We start from the raw sequence: 20,487 nt of genomic DNA, 5'->3' as shown, positions 1-20,487 counted from the left end.
ACACACACACACACACACACACACACACACACACACACACACACACAATCTAGGGCAATACAGTTTTCTTCTAAGAGCAAACCAAAACTAACCGGACAGGATGACTAGGAAACACAGCTGAAATCCACTGAAAATACCAACAAGTGAATAAAGCCACGAAAGATGTCAGACTGAGGGCATGCATGGAACACTAAGAAAGGGTGCTAGGAGATTTCTTCCTGCTGAAGAAAATAATCAAGTAGCCTTTCCTCTTCCTCAATTGCCACTATTGGTCTCCAAGGTCAAAAGTGACATACATTTTGTTTTACTCAATGCCTTTTCTGCCAAAATTACAGCAGCTGAACTCAACGAACCAGGAAGCTGGTCATCTTTGTCACTATAGCCCTTGACAATGCCATCATTCTCACAGTGTGAAAGCCAACTTAAGCAGGTATTCAACCTGACATTTACAGAAATTTCTTTTCACATCTAAGTAACATACTTAAGTATTTTTAGAAGGAGATATTTTAAGTTTTTTTTTTTCTCTTCTCTTTTCAACACTCTAATAAACCAAATGGGAGAAAATGTATGTGACTAGAACTGAAAAACATGTAAATTAATTCATCTAGCTTACTAAGTTTGTGATTATGTGTTTTGATAATTAACTATTTTCTCAGGCAAGAAAGAATGCAGATTTCCATGTACTTATAAGAAATTAGCTCAGGAGTGAGGATACACTATGGCTATTACAAAATCCTGGGAAATAAAAACGGGGTGACTTGTTAATAAAACCAGACATTCAGTGTTCCTAACTGAACCTCAAGTCACTATTTTTCACATGCATAGGAATGCTTTGCATGCTTTGAATGTCTCCAGATCTGGCTGTTTACTCCAGGACTAGATAACTTGAGAACCTGGGTTATTGACTTTTTAAGAGTTAATGCCATCAGCGAATTACCACCCACAGGCAGAATCCAGATTGCCAGTACTTCCTATATGACGCAGCAGCTAATGGCTTTTAAATTTTTAAAGAACTGAAGAGAAAGAGAAGGAGAAAAAGGAGAAGAGGGAGGAGATGGTAAGGCAATGGGAAAGGAGGAAGAAGAAACATTTGCAAAAACCATGACCCAGAAAATTTAATGTATTTCCTCTCTGAACCATTACAGCTAAAGTTTGTCAACTTCTAAACTGTGAGACACAAGAAAAGGAGAGAGAGAGGGGCCCACTTAAGGCATTCATATTTGTCACATAGCTTTAACAATGTCTATATCAGAAAACAAAACTAACTGAAAGAGCTCAATTTCACAACTCAAACACAAAAATACATTCTTTGCAAGAAAATAGCACACCAGACCTCAGTCTGTAGGCAGGTTTGCTTTTCTCAAGCTGTGCTGTGGGCCCAGTAACCTGTGGCTGCTGGGTATCCTGTATGTCTCAGGATGCTCAACAGCATCCCTGGACTCTACTCACTGGATGTGAGTCACGTCTCTACCCAAATTATGCCATCACGAGTGACTACACTTTGCCAAATGTCTCTTGGAGGCAGAGTCAGTCCTTGAGGAGAACTGTTCTTACGGTTAATTGCCCTCACCTTCAGTCTCACCTTCAGTAATAGCAAGAGTAGCTATTTCCCCACATAGTTTTCTCTATGCCCATTAAAGGGGAGAAAAGGAAGGAAAGCAACAATAATGACAAACTCAAAGCAGAAATCTTGTTGATACAATTACTTGACAGTAAACCTGCACATTCTCCTCCAGTTTAGTAGCTGGGCACGAGAACTAGACCAGACTTACCTAAAACGCTGTGCCTGCTGAGCTAGCGGTCCTGGGTACCTTCTGTTTGGAGACTGGTACAGCTGGGAAAGGATGGCCTGATTGGTTTTTTGGCTTGGATTATTAGCAAACTTTACAGTGATTGGCTCTGTGGCACCAGGAGGTTTCTGGCCATTTAGGCCTTTGATAGCTTCTTCTGCCTCAATCCGCTTGTCAAATCGAATAAACCCTACACCCCTTGATATGCCTAAGGTAGATTTAAGTAAAGATTTGGGGAAAAGGGAGCAGGAGAGGGGAAGAAGAGAAGAAAGGATAAATTAATTTTTCCTTCTCATGAACATCTTTTCACTCACATATAACATTTGCCACAAAAATCACATCAGGAAGAAAATTTTACCTTAGCAATTCAATTTAGAACCTCAATTTTCCACCTTTTTTAAATGCACGAAATGACCTATACAATGTGAGGTCTCACTATCTATCATGTGCTTGTCAGGAAACCAACAAAGTACATAAGCCTATGCTTTCTTCCCCTACATTTCCTCCTGCCAACTCTCTGTAGTAATACTGACTGTGTGCCCGAGTTCCACTTTTCGAAGCATGCTATCATACAGGCAACACCTTCCCTTGGAATAAGGCCACCACCAGGCATTTGCTAAAAACAATCTCCAGAGCAGATACAGCTCAACAAAAATTCTAGGTGATACACTCATCTTAATCCTATCATATAGCATGACAGTCTCTCAAGAAAACAGAATCTGAAGTAGGTCTTCATGCTATCTAAAACTCTCCCATGCTTGTCTTTAGCTTTATTACAGAGGTAATGCTGCATGGACTAAAAGTTAAATCACTAAAACTGCAAGCTTCCTAGAACCTCCAACATTCCTCTTAACTGTGGAAAGCCATTCCCTGTCTGCTTTTGACAACAACAACAAAGAAGGGCATGAATAAGGCTTCTCCAGGCTTGCTAGAAACAGTAGTGTGGATCTCAGCTCACTGCATGTAACTGTCCCAGGCAGGTGGGCAGACAAGGTAAGCAGCTGTAGAGAAATGCTTTCTTGGCAACCAACCAGGTTCTCACAGGATCAGGTTTTGGGACTAGTAGGTAGCTAAGTATAGAACACTCAAAGTGGGCCAATGAATACAAGAGGGGCTACTGAGAAAACCTAGACCATCGTGACTTAGAGCAACCTCAAAAGGAAATGGGCGAGCAGGGTCTATTTGCCTTACAATTAAGTCTGTATAAGGCTCAGAATTTTCTAAGGTAGGGAAGGCATATTGTCTATGTATGCATAATTTGACAGGCTCTGCCACTTTGTGTCCTGTACACAGAAAACACTTGATGGCTAAATGCCAATGCTGCTGATCATTTTCTTCTACTTAAGGGAAAATGTATGTTTTTTTTCTTGAAAGTTTTAAGTATGAAGAACAAATGATTGCAAACATATCTTTTCCCTTTCATCCATCTATTAGCTCCTATTAAGAACTAACATTCCAGCTAGAATATTTCCATCACTCGGCAGGCTGAAGCAGGAGGTTTGCTACTGGTGTGAGATGCCAGCCTGGTCACAGAGCGAGACCTTGAATTTCAAAATATAGAAAAAAAGAAAGGTTAAAATAAAAAAATAAAATAAAATAAAATAAAATAAAATAAAATAAAATAAAATAAAATAAAAACACGCACGCATAGAAAGAAAAGGAAAATAAAATACCAAAATTATTGGCTGCTCCTTTAGGAAAGCACATAGTGTCCATACAGGTGGGGCTAAAGTGTGTGTTGGTGGGGGGGAGGTGGGGGCGTATAATGTCTATCCCTCAGGACTGAGTGTATTTGGGGTACGATCCCAAAATTTACAGTTCTAGCAAAGTTCCAGCAGGCTGCTGATGCCAGAGGTATGGGGCCACACTCAGGAAATACGAAGTCTGTTCCCCTGTCATCCTGCAAGCTCTGGAATGGCCATAATTAAAGGGAAGAGACAATTTCTATGATGAAACCTACTCTCAATCCACCAATATCTCATTAAAAACAAATTCTTAAAAACAGAAAATCAACACTATGAACAAAAAGGTATTTCTGTTGCTCAGAATAAATTTTGTTTGATTTGTTATGCTTGGATTTCTATTTAGCCCCATTTACAAACTATGTGTAATATATCTGTGTGCAGAATGCATCAGGAGGATTATGGGATAGCTACAGTAGCTAGACTGTCTTACACACTCAGGCTTTTTCATGGCAGCACAATCTACAGGCCATTCTCCCAGGCAAGTGTACACATTGTTGCTTTTCTACCCAGAAGCCTGTGAATGCGATTAACAGCGCAGAATGGAAAAGCATAGACTGCTCTGATCAAATTCACAACAACTGAACTGATCTACAGTTGAAGATTAAAAATGTGGCCCGATTTTACTCTAGGGTTAATCTGCTCCTTTCTTTACAATAAAAATTCACACATGGTAATACACAATATCACAATACGGCTCGCTTGGAAATAAGGCACTCCAGGTAACTTTCTGCTCCCTCCTTTCCATGTTTCTCCAGTTTTAAAATGTTCTGAAAAGGACAAGTACCACTTTTACAACAGAGGAAAAAAAATGTGTATGTACCTTATTTAAAAAATCTGTAATCCAACCCTTACCACCAGCTTTCCATTAGCTAATAGTGTTGTCTGAAGTGCTCCTTATGTACAAAGTTCTAATGAACATCTTATTCTCATTTCATTTGGTCAAATGTTACATTAGGCATATAACAAATTGCTACCACTCAAAAATTTCATCCTCTTACGTATGCCTCTACGGCACAGCAGAGCCCTGGAAAACTGCCTTCACAGCAATTACCAGAGTGGATTCAGCCTCATCCTTGTTCAGAAAACCAGCTGCATACTGCTGCAGTAAATTTTGCTTTTCACAAAAATAAGATTGTTTATAAGGAGGATAGGGGCTTTTTTCACACAGAGGCTTGAAAATGAAGATTATAGCATCTATAAATTTATTACAAGCCATGAAACAGGCTTCAAACCCGCACCTTCAGGGTGGAAATGACTCAAGCTTGCTCACTCTACTCCACAATCTATTTCTGTCCATGCATATTTATGAACAATTCCAGCAGAAAATTGCATTTTCTGGCCCACATATACCTTTGATGTGTTCTAGAGGCAAGAATGCTGTGTGAGAAGACAGAATATCTCACAGTCTTCCCGCCAGGGAGCACAAGACTGTCCAGAACCACTGCTTACTTACCAGTGACCTGGTCGACAAGAATGCGGGAAGTGATGATGCGCCCGTACTGGGAGAACAGCTGTTCCAGCTCCTTCTGGGTCATCGTTTTTGGAAGCCCACTGACATATAAGTTTGCATCTCTGATGGAAGCTGAACTTGGGCGAGCATAGGAAACCTGAAAAAGGGAATAAGGTTAAGCACACTGGTATACTAACTCCTTTCAGAAAACTCAATAATTGCTCCATAAGAGCCAGAGAGCAAACACTGCCCTTAATACAAACGGATGCTGATTGTTCACTGTGGGTAGGGATTTAAATAAAAGGGAAACACCATTTCTGTGTGAAGAGGAGAGAAGATTTGCTCCTAGGTTATCTGTAAGGTCTCAAAAGACATCAGGGATACACACAGCATGGCACACTAATGGAACAAAGTAGGTTGTCCTCAGTGGGGCCAACCAAGAGAAAAGAGACTCGGGAGCTAGCATTATAAGTTTATATATTCTGAAGTCATCAGATACATTTTATGACTTATTTTCCATCCTCTACAATCTCTGGAGATGGTGGTGTCCATTTAGAAACATTTTAAAACATGTAGCTGTTATCAGTGAGGTTCTCTTATAATTTGTGTCAATCCCATTCTCTCACAAACTTCTAGAGATTCAAATAGTGTAAGGAATCATTACCCTCTTTGTCTACTGTCTAAGTTTTCAGTTCTAGATCCCAAGTGTTGTCACTGACTTTATCTGTTATTTAATGTTCTTTCAAAGTCTCCTTTTTAAAATTACATTTTTATTTATTTTTTCTTTGTTTTGTCTTTTCCAGACAGGGTTTCTCTGTGTAGCCTTGGCTGTCTTGGACTGGTTTGTAGACCCAGTCTGGCCTCAAACTCATAGCGGTCCATGCCTGCCTCTGCCTCCCTTAGTGCTGGGATTACAGGCGTGCACCAACATACCTGGTGTACTTTTATTTTTTTATACATTATATTTTCATCACAGTCTTGCACCCTCCCTACTCACCTAACTTCATGTTATTTCTTTCTCAAAACAAACCAACCAAACAAAATGCACAAAAGTAAGAACAACAGGAAATAGAAACCCCACAAATAAAAACATGGAGTCCTTTTTATATTGGTCAATAGTCCTGAGTGGGATTGATAAGCCCGGTGTCACTCCATTGTATAAAACTGATTTTCTTGCCCCCAGCAGGTATCAATTATTTCCCGTTCTTCATGTTGGGATTTTGTCTGGCTTGAGCTTGTGAGGGTCTTGTTCATGTTGTCAGTCTCTATGATCTGTGAGTTCTTATGTACTATCAGCCCTGTGGTACCTGGAAAACAGTTTCCCTGAAGTTTTCCAGCTCCTCTGGTTCTTAAAATCTTTCTGCCCCTCTGACCCCTAAAAAGAAATCTGTTAAAGAAAGAATCGCAAATTGCACAAGATGGAAGATAAAAAGTCTGCATTAGTTTATAACCATTGCTATTTATTTAAGTGTTGCTCATTGCTGGATCGTCAATGTTCAGCCAATGTCTAGCATGTGATCGATACAAAATTATGTAATAAATAAAGCCTATCTAATACCTCATTGGTCACACTGAGTCCACAACAACAAACTGGACCACAGCATTTGTTGCACAGTCCATCATCTCATCTAGATATCTTACCCAAGTTGAAATTCAAACGTGATTTGGACCTGTCATACAAACATTACTTAGACAGCCGTGGGACCCCTAAGAGATTTCCAATCATACTCCCTGTGGTTTGCCTGTGATCTCTTCAGGACTGGCCAACTGCAGGGACAGACACTTTGCAACACAGCCTGTCTTCTTTGTCATTTATAAAAACGGTCAACACATCTACCTCTGGGATTAACTTACTAGACTAGCATAACATGATTACTTCTGTCTGGTCATGTTCCACAGCAGTAATCATCTTTAATCATGTTCATGACTACAACTTAGGATCTTTCATTGAAACTAATAATTTAAAAACTAAAGCATCAAACTTTGTTTATGCCTGCAGATCTTTATTACTTTTTAAAGAATTTTCTAGGAAATAAAACACAGGCCAGGTTTCAAGTTATTTTTTATAGTAATTTTCATTTTTTTATATTAATCACAGGTTATTTACTTTGTATCCCAGTCATAGCCCCCTCCTTCATTCCCTCCCAATCCCATATTCCCTCCCTCATCTCCTCCCTGCCCCTCTCCAAGTCCACTGACAGGGGAGGACCTCGTCCCCTTCCATCTGATCCTAGCTTATCAGGTCTCTTCAGGCCTGGCTGCAATGTCCTCTTCTGTGACCTAGCAAGGCTGCTCCTCCCTGATATGGGGGGGGGGGGGGGGGGGGGAGAAGAGGTTGTCGAAGAGCCAGCCATTGAGTTCATGTCAGAAATAGTCCCTGTTCCCCTTACTAGGGCACCCACTTGGATACTGAGCTACCATGGGTTATCTGAGCTACCATGGGCTATATCTGAACAGCGGTTCTAGGTTATTTCCATACATGGTCCTTGGTTGGAGAAACAGTCTCATAAAGGCCCCTGTGCCCTGATATATTTGGTCCTTGTGTCAAGTTAATTTATGAAGTTCTTTTGGAATCTTTTACCCTTCCTCCAATAGGACTGATATTTAATACTTCTACCCTTTTTCAATCTGTTCGCTCACTAACACATGGAAATACAGATGCTGTTCCAAGGGTTTATTTGAAAGTCACATCACATTGTCCTGTCTTACACAAGGAATCTGGGACAGTAGCAAAAAGATAAAAAGAAAAAATTTCACATACACTCTTTACTCTCTATACCTAGCCACTTAGTAATGAAGACTTGTGAGTACAAAATACAAAAAGGAGGAAATTTTGAAGTAATCAAAATAATATAAGCAAAAATCTAGACTTGGGTTTCTACCTATGATCCCATAGCCACCAAAGTATTCTTGAGTGCAGTGGTATGAATATATGAATACCAAGGCGCTTCTCTAGACTGCTCTGCAATCATCCAAGGAAGCTACACAATCCAGCACTTGGCCCACTTCTATATGTTGAGGATTTCATGGCTTTATTTCTGTAGCAGGGAGCCAGTCAGCAGCCCCCCTGCTCTGAACCACGTGACTCAAGTGCTGTCTTTGTGAAAAAGCCACTTCGCCGTGGGCTACAGGGCAAGCATAAGCATTCATACATTCTCAATGACTGATGTAGCAATGAGAAGAAGGCAGGAGGCTCAAGCTTAGCATAGGCAGGGAGTGTCACAGTGGTGAAAGGTGACAATTCTCCAATCAATGAGCCTGTGTTCAAAGACAGGTTCAATTCATTACAGTCCCTGTGAACTTGGGACAAACTCCTCAATCCTATCATACCTTATAAACCACGTAATTTTACCTTTTTAAATGTGGTTCTTAGGAGTAAATAAGTACTTTTCAGCATGCATGGCACTCTTAAGAGTCAAAAAATTAGGGTGGCTGTGTTATAAATATTACTCACCTCTACATGCTCTCTATGTCAAGAAAGACCTACATAATTAAGTTTAAAGTAACTGAGTCCATCACAGCTTTCCAGAGTCATTTACTCATGCAGTGACATTCACTGCTTTGTACATTTCAGACATGTGTGGGTGAGGTGTTTTAAGTTATCCTGAAATATATTTAGAATAAAGGGCTTATATTTAGTGATTATGTAAAAACTGAAAGCACACTGGGATCAGTTGCCCTCCCCTCAATATCCACTCTTTTGTTTGCTTACTTGCTTTTGTGATTGTTTGGTCTGGCTTTTGAGATAGAACTTCACTCTTTAGCTTGGGCTAGCCTGGAACTCACTATATAGTCTAGGCTGGCCTGAGACTTGGGGCAATCCTGTCTCAGCCTTATGCATGCTTGGTTTGAGAGGTGTGAACATTCATACCAGGCTTAATATACAAACTTAAATTCACATTATTTCCTTAACTCCCAGTCATGTTTTAAAAAGCTGTAAGACAAATCTTAAAACAATGTTTCCCTGTAATGCTGTCAAAGAACTGGTTTCCATTACTATATACAGAACAGAGATGAGGGACTACACAAAAGCCCATGGTAGTAACAAATACTCCTTAACAAAATCATGTTCAGGCTTAGGTTTTTTTTCCAGTTATCAAGCATAACAGAGTTTTCTTTTTGTGTTGTCAACTATCTTGTGTGGCAGGAAGGACAAACACAAATGGAAATTATGACTGGCAGAAGAGAAAAACAAGACAAATCCCATGCCCAAGGTCATGCACAGCTGGTGCTGAGTTCTGGATTCATCAACTGCTCTTGGCACTGTGCCTTTTTCTCCTGGTCCAGCTTTCTTTCCACAGTATAACAATATGGGAACTAGCTTCTCAATTTACTTGTAAGAGTTCAAAATTTTTAAGTAACTCTAGACTATTTCCTAAAGCACATATACAAAGTAAGCAATGATTACAGAAAAGATGTCACTAAATCAAGTTGTTTTTATGTCCATGCATTAATGTATTTCAAAGTAGCTTTTCCTAAGAATAGTGGTCAGTAGCTGAGATTAACAGCAGAGACTGCACATAATTAAAACAAATTTTATTACACTCTAATCCACAGAACACTACCACCAGGAATTTCCAGGAAGGGCACCTGTGCCAACCTTTCTCCCATAATGCACCAGGTTCCATCCTATGCCTTAAAGTTTCTTGGAATTAAAGCAGCCCCTTTTCCTCTACTTGGTCAGGAATATCACTGTCAAAAAACATCCTGTCTTCCAAGAAAAGGAAAACAGTTTTTCTATCTCAGAGGATTATAAATACAAAGTACACTTTAGACCACAGTGGGAAGCCCAGGAGAGGGATGAGGATGTGCACCTTAGAGATTTAAATAAATCAGCTATCAGCAAAATCTTTCTCTCCCCAGTATTTACCAGCAATGGTTACCACTCTGATTTTGCTGTGGCTTTGGGGCTGTATGGACGCCTTACATCAACACTACCTTGAAAACTACACTGGGGCTGTCTCCATCTTCCAAATATTAAATACCCAGTGGGTCTTTAACACTAAATTCCTTCAGAAAAGATGCAAGAGGATTTTCTTTACATGATAAATTCTGCACTAGGAATACTTCAATACAATGAATCTCTACTACGTGTCCTTGTGGGGCCAATAGCTTCTTCCTTCAGCAAATGTGAGCTGATTTCCAATCTACAGTCACTGGATTAATATATGGGTTTGGATTTTAAATTTTCACTGTCATTTAAACAGGTGAATATTTAATGCCTGAGGAGCAAGGTTATGAAATGTCAAAACTACTAAGAGAAAGATCTAATTTAAGAGGCAGCCAGAGCGTCTGCAATTTAAATATTTAAAGATGATACAGGGAGTACAAAAACTGAACACCAATCTGCTTCCAAGACAGCAATTTAAAACTCAGGTTTATTCTGGAAGTTCTCACAAGCCTACAAGTGATATAATAAACCAAGACAAGCAATACTGAGGCTACTTAAGGGAAGGAGGAGGGAGTGAGAAGCAGCAGGCAAAGAGACCCTCTAGCCAATGGCTTTCCAAAGTGCTGTTCACAAATGAGATACCGGACAGAGAAAAACAAACAAAAAAAATAAAACAAAAAAACAATCCCAAACTTAAAAAGTAATTAGATCTCAAAAATGAAGTACTCTGAAACATACTGTATTCTTTGTCATTAAAAAACCATTTCTTCATCATCAGCTAAAACTAGTTAGAAATTAAGTATGCAAAGATGAGTAACACATATACTAAGAGTGGCTATCAAAACAAGTTAATCAAAGTTAAAAAGAATTTTTCTTCTCTTACGGTTAAGAACTGGTATTTCCTTACATGTGAAGCCTAGTATCTTAGAAGATTATTACATTCCACAGAAGCCCATCTGGAAGAATTCTATCCAGGAGCACTATTGCCCTGTCTCCAATCCATCAATGGGGACATCAGAAATAGTGACTTTAATACTGACAGATTAAAGTGGTATGATCCACAAATGAATGCAGCAATCAGTTTCTTTTAAACTATGAACATCTGAAAAATCACCCACTGACAAGATCACCAATGAACAACTTTTATCATTTGTCAACTACTGACCCAGAACTACAAACATTAAACTTGAAAATTAGATACTTGCCACTTTTGACTTTTTTTTAAAGCCTTATTAATTTTCTTCTAGCTGAGAAAAAGTGGGAAAGGTCATAATTATGCCCGTTTACACTGCAAGTTAATTGCTATTCATACTGTAAAGTGAAAGCCTGGTTGGGGCTATATGGAAAAGTGACTGCTGCTAAATACAAGCTGGCTCGCAGTGAAGTAGAAGCAAAGGTCCTATGACAGCACCATGGCTGCACAGTTGGCTGCTGCATAGCTTCCACCGGAGGGGCTCAGAACACACACAGAGGGATACAGCCTCAGAACACTACTGAGGCCACAGACCTTAAAATGTACCCAAAGGAAAGAGGTGTGCTTTGATCAGTTTCCAAATGCAAAAAAACTACCAGGAGCAAGTCTGAAAACATGTCAAGCCACATGCATATCACAGGCCTAGATTACGTTTTCAGAAAAGGCATGCTTTCCCATGGGTAGTGAATGAGAAAGGCTGAGAGAAGAGAGCAGAATAAAGATCGGCGCCAGCAAAGATACCATTGCTAAAGGAAGCAGTAACTTCTAGTAAAAGGCTTATAAAAGTTTACACTTTAGTGTACTTACCTTTGCTGTTCCAAGATACAGAAATTAGAAAACACAACCAGTGTGTGTGTGTGTGTGTGTGTGTGTGTGTGTGTGTGTGTGTGTGTGTGGTGGGGGGGGACAGAAATTTAAGTTTTACTTCAAATAGATTTGCTCAATGTTTTGACTAATAACAATTGCTTAAACTCACCTGAGTTCAGAGATACCTTGGAATACTTTGATGATGTTATTCTCTGTTTAAAATTCTAGTGTGCTCTCTATTGCTTTTAGAGTAACCTAAAATTTCTTGGACCTTTATGCCCAGAGGACTACCCACTTTTTCTATACAAATTCAAATAACCTACAGTTTCCTTAGGCTTCCTCCTCTGTAAAATAATGGCTTCTTCTCTAACTTACCTATATGTCAGTCATTTCCAGCTTCTTGCAGACATCATTTATTCTGCTTCTCCACGATGCCAACGATTGTAAGTCCTGTCCACTGTAGTCTGAATCCCATGACTCTTTACCTGTAACTTCAGTTACCAGTTGTGCTGCTCTTAAACTCGGACTGAAATAGGCCATGCCTACTATTATCCTGTCTTGTTAGTGACATCACTCCTTGCAATAAGGAAATAGCCTTCACACTACTTTGCCTACATTGGTATCAACCACACATTTATTGCAATGAAGATGGTATGTGATGATCATGTACTAAAATTGGAGAGTTTAGAGAACTTTGCTTAAAAATTAGGACAAGCCACAAATCTGATATGGAATGCCAAAAGCTCAAAATATGTGTTATCAACAGAAGGGACTGACAATGTTATTAAATTGAGGATTTAAATCCCTGAAGTAAACAATTTTCAACAGAATGATATGGTACGGGTAGAGATGGGGTGGGAGTGGGGCTTAATTTTGAAATAGAAAGATAACAGATATCATTTAACTCAATTTCTTTAGAAAGGCAACTGTGCACTGGGTGGTGGCGGCAGCAGCGGCACACGCCTTTAATCCCACCACTCAGGAGACAGAGGCAGATGGCTCTGTGTGAATTTGAGGCCAGCCTGGTCTGCAGGGTGAGTTCCAGGACAGGCAGGGTTACACAGAGAAACCCTGTCTGAGGAAAAACAAAGACAACAACAACAACAATGCAGCTTGTCCAAAGACACAAAGAAGAGAAGCAGGTATTACATTCAGAGATGTGACTTTTCTATCCGTGCATTTTTTTTTTCATTATACTATTTGTTCAAACACAGCATTTGAACTCACAAACAACTAGTGAAATAAACAGCTCTTGCCGAGGAGATACCTGAATAGACACTATAAGGAGCTATGGAACTTTTTGATAAATTAAAATATCCTCTTATATACATATTAAGAACTATGAAATCTGGATGGCTGAGAGGGCTCAGTGTGTAAACATGTGTCACGCAAGCCTGATGCGATCACTGTAATCCACATAAAGGCAGAAGGGGAGAACACACTTCCCTTCTGTCCCCATCTCTATGTGTATGCACACATACAGAATGATGACTAAGAATAACAAGACATTTTAAAGCGTATTGATTGGTTTATTGGTTTGTTTCTTTGAGACAGGGTTTCTCTGTGTAGCACCGGCTGTTCAGGACTCACTTTGTAGACTACGCTAGCCTCATACAGTGATCTGCCTGCCTCTGCCTCCCTGAGTGCTACAATTACAGGCATGTGCCACCACGCCCGGCTTTTGATTAATTTTTTAGAACAGGGTTTCTCTATGTGTAGCTTTGGTTATTCTGGAACTCCCTCTGGCTGGCCTCTAACTCACAGAGATCCTACCTCTGCCTCCCCAGTGCTGGAATTAAAGGTGTGAACTATCACTGCCCTGCTTACAGGGTTTTTGAAAAATATAAAACAATTCAAAGTAAATGACATGGTTAGTACAAGCACAGAATTTCTTTCTCCTACTACTAATGTTCAAGATTTATTTAGGTTATGTGTAAGGGAAAAATCTAATTTTGGAGATAGGCCAGCAGAATAAAAAGAGAAAAATGAAGAATCTTGACATTACAACAATTTACACCAATTGAAATATACCTACAACACAAGCTCTCCTATATTAAGTGTTTCTGCCTCTTTTGAAAACCATACACCATTTAAAAGAAAGACAACCGGTTGTTTACACTACGGAGCATACTCAGCCTTACAGCAATTTCAAATTTCATTGAGTTTTAAAAAGCGAAGGCAATTGACCTTAGCTCCAACATAAAGATGATGCTAAGAATTAGAATAACTGATCACAAGACACTCTTAAGGATAATACTGAGAACATTGAATGGCCAAAAAAGAACAAAAGTACACTATATTTAAGTGTGTGCCAAGTAAACTAGCAACTGCAGAATTGACAAATGTGCTTTCTTTTAGATACGGCATACACTTAGCCTCAGAACATGACACCAAGCAGCCACGCTGAGCCAATCCACCAATGACAATTAAAAACAGGATCCAAATAGGTTGTGGCGAGGGACATATTTCTATTTTCTCATGTATGATAGCTGGTATACAATTCTGGTCCTTTTACCATTGTTTCTCCTTGGCTATAGGAGGCAAATAGCATAATAAAGACCTTTCATGTTAGTAATAACAAACAGAGTGGATGTGACAAAAACAGTCCTGAGACACAACAGAACATAATGTCTTCAAAGTTCTTAAGGTATTTCTGATGTAAAAAGCAAGTAAAAATGAAACCAATAATGTCATCTCCAATTGATGGAAGAAAAGCTCAAGTACTACTATTAGCTTTGAGGACAGATGAGAAGACAGAAGACAACTTGATGCTTTAAGAGGGCAACAATTCAGATATTACATAAATATGATATTGCCAAAATCCACTGTAATTACTTAAGTCCTGGCTTGACTACTACACACATTTCATAAGATGGTTGCAGACAGAAACCTAGTTGCATGTAAGGAAGGAAATTACCTTCCCACAAACAGTGGCATCATCCAGAATCCTTTGGGGGGGGAATAAGAGGGGTGGAGGAGGGCAGAGATCTTGCTATGTAGCCCAGGCTAGCCTTATGCCTACAATCCTTGTGCTTCAACTTCCCAAGCACTGGAAATGCATGTGTGCATGGCCACGTAAGTCATGCAGAATCTTTACGTGAACCAACAGAAGAGCCTGAGTCCATTTTATACCAACTGTTACAAATTAAATATCTCTCCTTCCTAGTCTCTCCTGTATAGATTTGTTAACATCTATATCCAATTTTTAAAGGTGCAAAATGCGAAACAAAGATAACATTAGAGGACAACAATGGTAGAATAAGAAGTAAATTCAACAGAGGAACATCCAATTCCAGACTAGGATTTTATATATGTGTTTTTGTGCAAAGGATGGGTTGGTGGTCAGTCACTACACAACCAGCTGCTTAATGATGTTGTATGAGTCCCCAACAGTATGACTGCAGCATGTGGCACAGTGCATAGCATAAATACACTATGGCAATGTCCAAGAGATTTAAAAGGAGACCTTGGTATTTAGTAGTCAGGATTTCTGTGTGAAGCTTCTTCAATGCTGCATCAGCTGCCTAAGGGCTTCTGCAAAGGGCAACAGCATTGCTTCTTGGAGCTTTTATAAGAATTAAGTTCCTATGGGGCGTAAATTGATTCTTAAATATATGCCTGTTACACAGACCGCCCACAAAGTAGACACCCATGTGTGATGTGTGGATATAGTCCAAGGACTTGAGCAGGAGCTACCTATAAGGTACCTATATGATGATTAGACGTTGTGATATTTGCCCAAACAACTGGCAGTTATGCTTCCCAGGAAACAACATGGGTTAAACTGGCTTACAGTCCTCACCACTTTCTCAGGGAGCCATTTTCCAGTTATGGCTTCAGAGTTCTTTCAAGATTCTGAAACTTGAATAGAGGACATCTTCAATAGTTGACCTACCTCCTAACATATCCTAGGCCATAATGAACGTAGTCCATGAATGCCATTATGTCTCTAATGCTAGTATGCCTCTGTCAACAAGTTACAATGCTGGCTTAGAGAGTCACAGAAAGACTATGCGCTTGCCATAAGTTACCCCAGGGATTTGAAAAGTTAAGTCATTTAGTACTGGCTGATAATGTACACAAAAGCAAACAAGATCGCAGCAAGCCAGCTCTGGTAGATTTGCTATCCTAAAGCTTTTACAATCTCTACTTAAGGTCTAAGAGGAAGCGAGGAAGCTATGAAACAGTCACGGGCAATAGGCAGAGACTAGCTGATAGATCCCACATGAAAAATCTCACATGCAAGAAAAGTTCAGCTAAATGTTCAGAAAAACATGAATCCTTCAGACATTCATTGTGGGACCATGTCTTCAATATGTAATGATGCCTGCCAGGAAGAGACAGAGCTTTGCATCACCCCACCTAACATTAGAGATGTGTTTTTTTTTTTTTTTTTTGTTTTGTTTTGTTTTTAAATATCCAGGAACATTGTGTTTACTTTTAAGAGTGGGGTGCTCTACTTTTGAGCATGTGAGCATGTCTGCTGACGAGATCCCCAAAGGGCAAACCACTACACAGGAGTAAAAGGTAATGCTGCTAAAGGCACTCAGATGTAGAACATACAGCTAGATCTGGTAGATTCTTCCTGCCATTTTGTCAAAGGTGATCACTTGACAAGAAAACATACACTTCTTTAATTTTCAGATTTAAATTTCTCACAAAGGGGGCATCATACCAACGCTTCTGTGCTTACGACATTCCTATCTGTGATTTTTGTTATGCCCAGTTCCAAAGCTACTGTGCCTGAGACCTTCCTATGTGTGATTCTCTTGTTTGTTCACTGCATGATAACCATTCTATAGAAGCCGATCACCTCACCAGTCACTGCAGAATCCTCTAGAAAGTCAGGAAGACAACCATTTCCACTGCTCTGCATTCATTTAACTTACATCCCAATAACGGTCATATAGAATAAATGCCATCTTCCCTACTAAATAACCTTGTCAAGGTCAAGACTGCCTCACTAAGTTGTTCCAACATTTAGCAAAGTTAGCTGGAGCATGCTACAAACTCAAAATGCTTAAAAATTTGACATTTATTTATTCACAGATATTTCCTGTCCAAGACAGTAACAGCCATTATTACACGATCAATTTTTTCTCAATTTAATCTTGTACAGTTTACATTTGCTCATTGTTGCCCCTCTAGGGGTGAGGGTGGGTAGTGTATAGGATATACTGCATATATATATATAGTGTGTGATAGAAAGTAGCAACATTTAAAGCTAGCACCTGGACTAGAAATAGCTGGTAGGTAGAGGTAGGTGGTTAAGTGGTTGTCTAGTGAGCATGAGACCGTACCATGGATGCCATGGATCCCTAGTAACACATAAACTAGATACTGTGGAACATTCCTGAAGTCTCAGTACTTGAAAGGAAAAGGCAGGAGATCAGAAATTCAATTCACTGTCACTAACAGATGAGTTCAAAACTAGTCTGAGCTACACAACACCTGATGATGATGTCGCTGTTAGCTGACATTAGCAGATTTTACTACTCACTCAGAGACTAGTCTTGATCTGGTCCCCTGCAGTACTTAAGATAATAAGACTCTTGAACACATTATAATCCTTTCTTCCAAGCTTTTCAGTACTCCAAATAGTCTGGAGCCAGAGGCAGGAGAATTTTTTTGAAATTCAATGTTGGCTTAGTTTACATAACAATTTTCAGGTCAACCAGTGCTACATAATGAGACCCTTAAAACAACCACAACCTCCATGTATTTTTAAAAAATTATCTCCTACTTCCAAAGACAATTTTCTAACAAATTACTTATCTGAATACATGACAAAGGTTTTCCCAACAATTTCAGATACCTATTTTAAAATCTGCAACCTGGAACAGTGAGATGCCTCATCAGGTAAAGCACTTTGCTGTTAAACCCAAAGACATGAGTTCAATCCCCAGGATGCATATGGTGAACAGTGACAAACCAACTCCTACAAGTTGTCCTTGGACTGCCACAAGCATGCTGTGACATGTGCATGTCCCTTCCTGACATATACATTAAGTATCTGCACATACAAAATATGCAAAATTTTAAAAAATAAATATAACCTCAGCCCCTTATCTTTGTTGCAAGTAAGCCATACAACATTCAAAACAATGTTTGGTGGTCTTCTGTGACTCAATTTATGGGTACATGTACACACATTTTCATGCTAATAATCACAAAACTAACTTTCTTTCAAGGGTGGTCTGTCTGTAGTAAGCCTCAATTATAGGAAACATTCTGGACTTGCCTACAATACTTAGCCTTTAAATGTGACAAAGCAAGAAGTTGTGTGAGGACGACAGACATGCACGTGCATGACAAGTGAGGGACATTTGTATAAAATATGAAGTGCTTCCCATGGAGCTATGGGAGGTTCTCCAACATGTGTTTTGTAGATGTGATTGAAGTCATAAGACTGTTAAGAAATGTATTCAGTGTCTATGGGGATAACCTGAAACACAATCAGACATTACAGAATAACCATGGGAGAACTTTCTTTAAATGAACTTATTTGCAAGACTAATTGTCTCATTCAAAGATGAGATTCTCCATTCTCCAAATGTTTGTTAGACACCTGAGCTAAATATTCCTCCCAACCTGCTTTAGCAAAAAATAATTACTGTAATCCTAAGGTTTTCCCTATGGCAGTTGTAAGGATTTTACAAGAAGAGGTTTTGTAGAAAACATGACAACCTTCACAGGACAAAATAAAGAAATGGCATCACAGATATTTATAGAACATCTCCTGAAACTGAAGAAGGGGCAGTGAAAAGGGAGCGAGCCACCTTCATTTTTTGTTCTGAGACAAATTGTCCTGTTCAGACCTGACTTACCCTTCAGAATCCCATCCTGTGGCATTTAATTATCCAGAATGATCTGGCACCAGGCCCTTTCCTTGGGTCTTACTGATTGATACCATCAATAACACTCACTAGCTATAATTGACCCTCCAAATAGTATCTCCTTTGTTGCTGGTAGATCAATGTTCTATAATACTCAGAGAACAAAGTACAAAGGTGAGGGGTACTTTTAGCCTTCACCTTCACAGTTCACTTGACTTTGTGGGCCAGGGAAGTTTGTAGACAAGGCAAACTTAACAATTTCCTCAAGGCACTACTTAGTAAAGAACACTAAAAATATTCTTTGGTTGTGACAAATTCTTATAAATCTGTGTTTTTGCAAATTTGTACAGGCTTCTGGCAAACCTGTATACTGCTTTCATGCTGCTGTGAGACAACATTCAGCTTACAGGTCAAACGGTCCTAAATTAAGATTGCAGACAGCAAACGCTTTCCTCAAAAACTATTTATAGCATGCTATGGTTCCTATGATAATAGAACAAACTGCCATTTGTGTGAAGCCATAGGCAAAAAGGTAAAAAAATAAAATATGAAGGAAAGGTGAAAAGAGGTATGTGTGTGTATGTTTGTGTTGTGAAATGGGGTGGATCTGAACCTATAATGGATTACAAAGTCATCTTTTATAATGTAAGCATCTACACTGACCACCAAGAAGATCTTAAATGCACGGGCCCTAAACAACCAGAGAATATATAAACAACAAATTATGTTATTTTTATCTGTGAATAACATCTAATGAAGTACCTGAGGATCTGTAAATACCCTGCAAAGGAGTTGACTATACAGGATAAAATCATTTATTGTTTCTTCATTAAATCCAGCATTTTATTCATTGAATGCACACTGTTCTGCCGTAAATATCATTTAATAAAAGGCATAATAGGGATCTTGCATTAACATGTATTTGGAAATAAGCATAAGTATACCCAAACATAAATTATAAAGACTCACTAACCCAGGCTTCTTAGGTGAGGCCACTACCTAAGAGCCACTCATGGCAGCTGTTAGAGTAATGTTCTTCTTGGCCTGGGTCTGTTGGTGATCAGATCAGTAACTCTTGGTGGCTATAAATCTGTGTCTTGTCAACCACTCCATCCTAGTGATTTTGAGAAACAACAGAAGCTCTGGAAATTCCTCATCAGAAAGATTTAAAATCCATAATGTTCAAACTCTGGGCCTTGTTTGTTAAGGTTTGCTGGAGAGCACATAAAAATCAGAGCCACCAGGTCATCCTTGCATATTCCAATGTTAGTTTCTGAATGAGACAATTCCATGTGGCAACTTAAAAGTACTTATGAGAATATAAGTCACCAATAAATGCAACACTGCATAAGTAAAAGTAAGTCCATAGCATTCCAAGGATTTCCAGGAACTCAGGCCACCTCAACATGATCCTCTGAGCCAGGAGCCCCACATCCTGGCCAGGCCTTGGGAAACTGTGAAATCATAAAATCGTGGTTGTACACAGCCTTTCAAAGTGGGAGGCTCCCTCAATGTCTTCACAACCTTTCTATGAATATAAGGAGAGCCAAAAGAATAAAACAGGCAGTAGACAGCAAGGTTTTAAATACAGATAACTAAAGAAACTCACAAGAAACTACTATTTTTCTGAATTATCTGTTTTTAGAACCCAGTAAAGTTTTGCTTTTTTCTTGTCATGCACCCGAGGGCCACTTGAGATTCATTAGCCACCACAGAGCCTGAGCAGGAAGGATTAACTCCACCCCCATTCCTTATACTGATGGAGGGAAAAAAAAAAAAAAGAACATGCTAGCAAGATTTATTGTCTTTGGAAAAAAAACAAACAAACTTGGGCTCCAATTTATCAGTGAAAGAGAATAAGCATTTGCCTCTCAGAGACTTATACTGTTCAGTCACAAGTAAACTTTTTTAAAGAATCCTGTGACATCACAGTAAAAAGCAGGCATGGTAAAGAAGGAATCATGACCTCCTGGAAGTTAGCACACCTAACTCTGT

The 20,487-nt window shown here is 39.3% G+C and overlaps 1 protein-coding gene across 5 annotated transcripts in view; it reads right to left on the bottom strand.

The window, feature by feature from the left end:
* Nucleotides 1–20,487, bottom strand: part of Elavl2 (ELAV like RNA binding protein 2) — a 130,666-nt gene that overhangs the window by 8,343 nt on the left and 101,836 nt on the right. For all 5 annotated transcript variants that reach the window (XM_055618958.1, XM_055618960.1, XM_055618962.1 and 2 more), the window contains 2 exons: nt 4,989–5,142; nt 1,773–1,998 (listed from right to left, as the gene is read on the bottom strand). In XM_055618958.1, coding sequence (XP_055474933.1) covers nt 1,773–1,998; nt 4,989–5,142 — 380 coding nt within the window. The remainder of the gene's footprint in view (nt 1–1,772; nt 1,999–4,988; nt 5,143–20,487) is intronic.

The sequence above is a fragment of the Psammomys obesus genome, unplaced genomic scaffold (assembly GCF_907164565.1).
Source record: "Psammomys obesus unplaced genomic scaffold, mPsaObe1.curated_primary_1811, whole genome shotgun sequence".
In the NCBI taxonomy this organism is placed as follows: Eukaryota; Metazoa; Chordata; class Mammalia; order Rodentia; family Muridae; genus Psammomys; species Psammomys obesus.
Note: the sequence above shows the minus strand (reverse complement) of the source record. Positions and strands in the feature narration are given on the sequence as shown.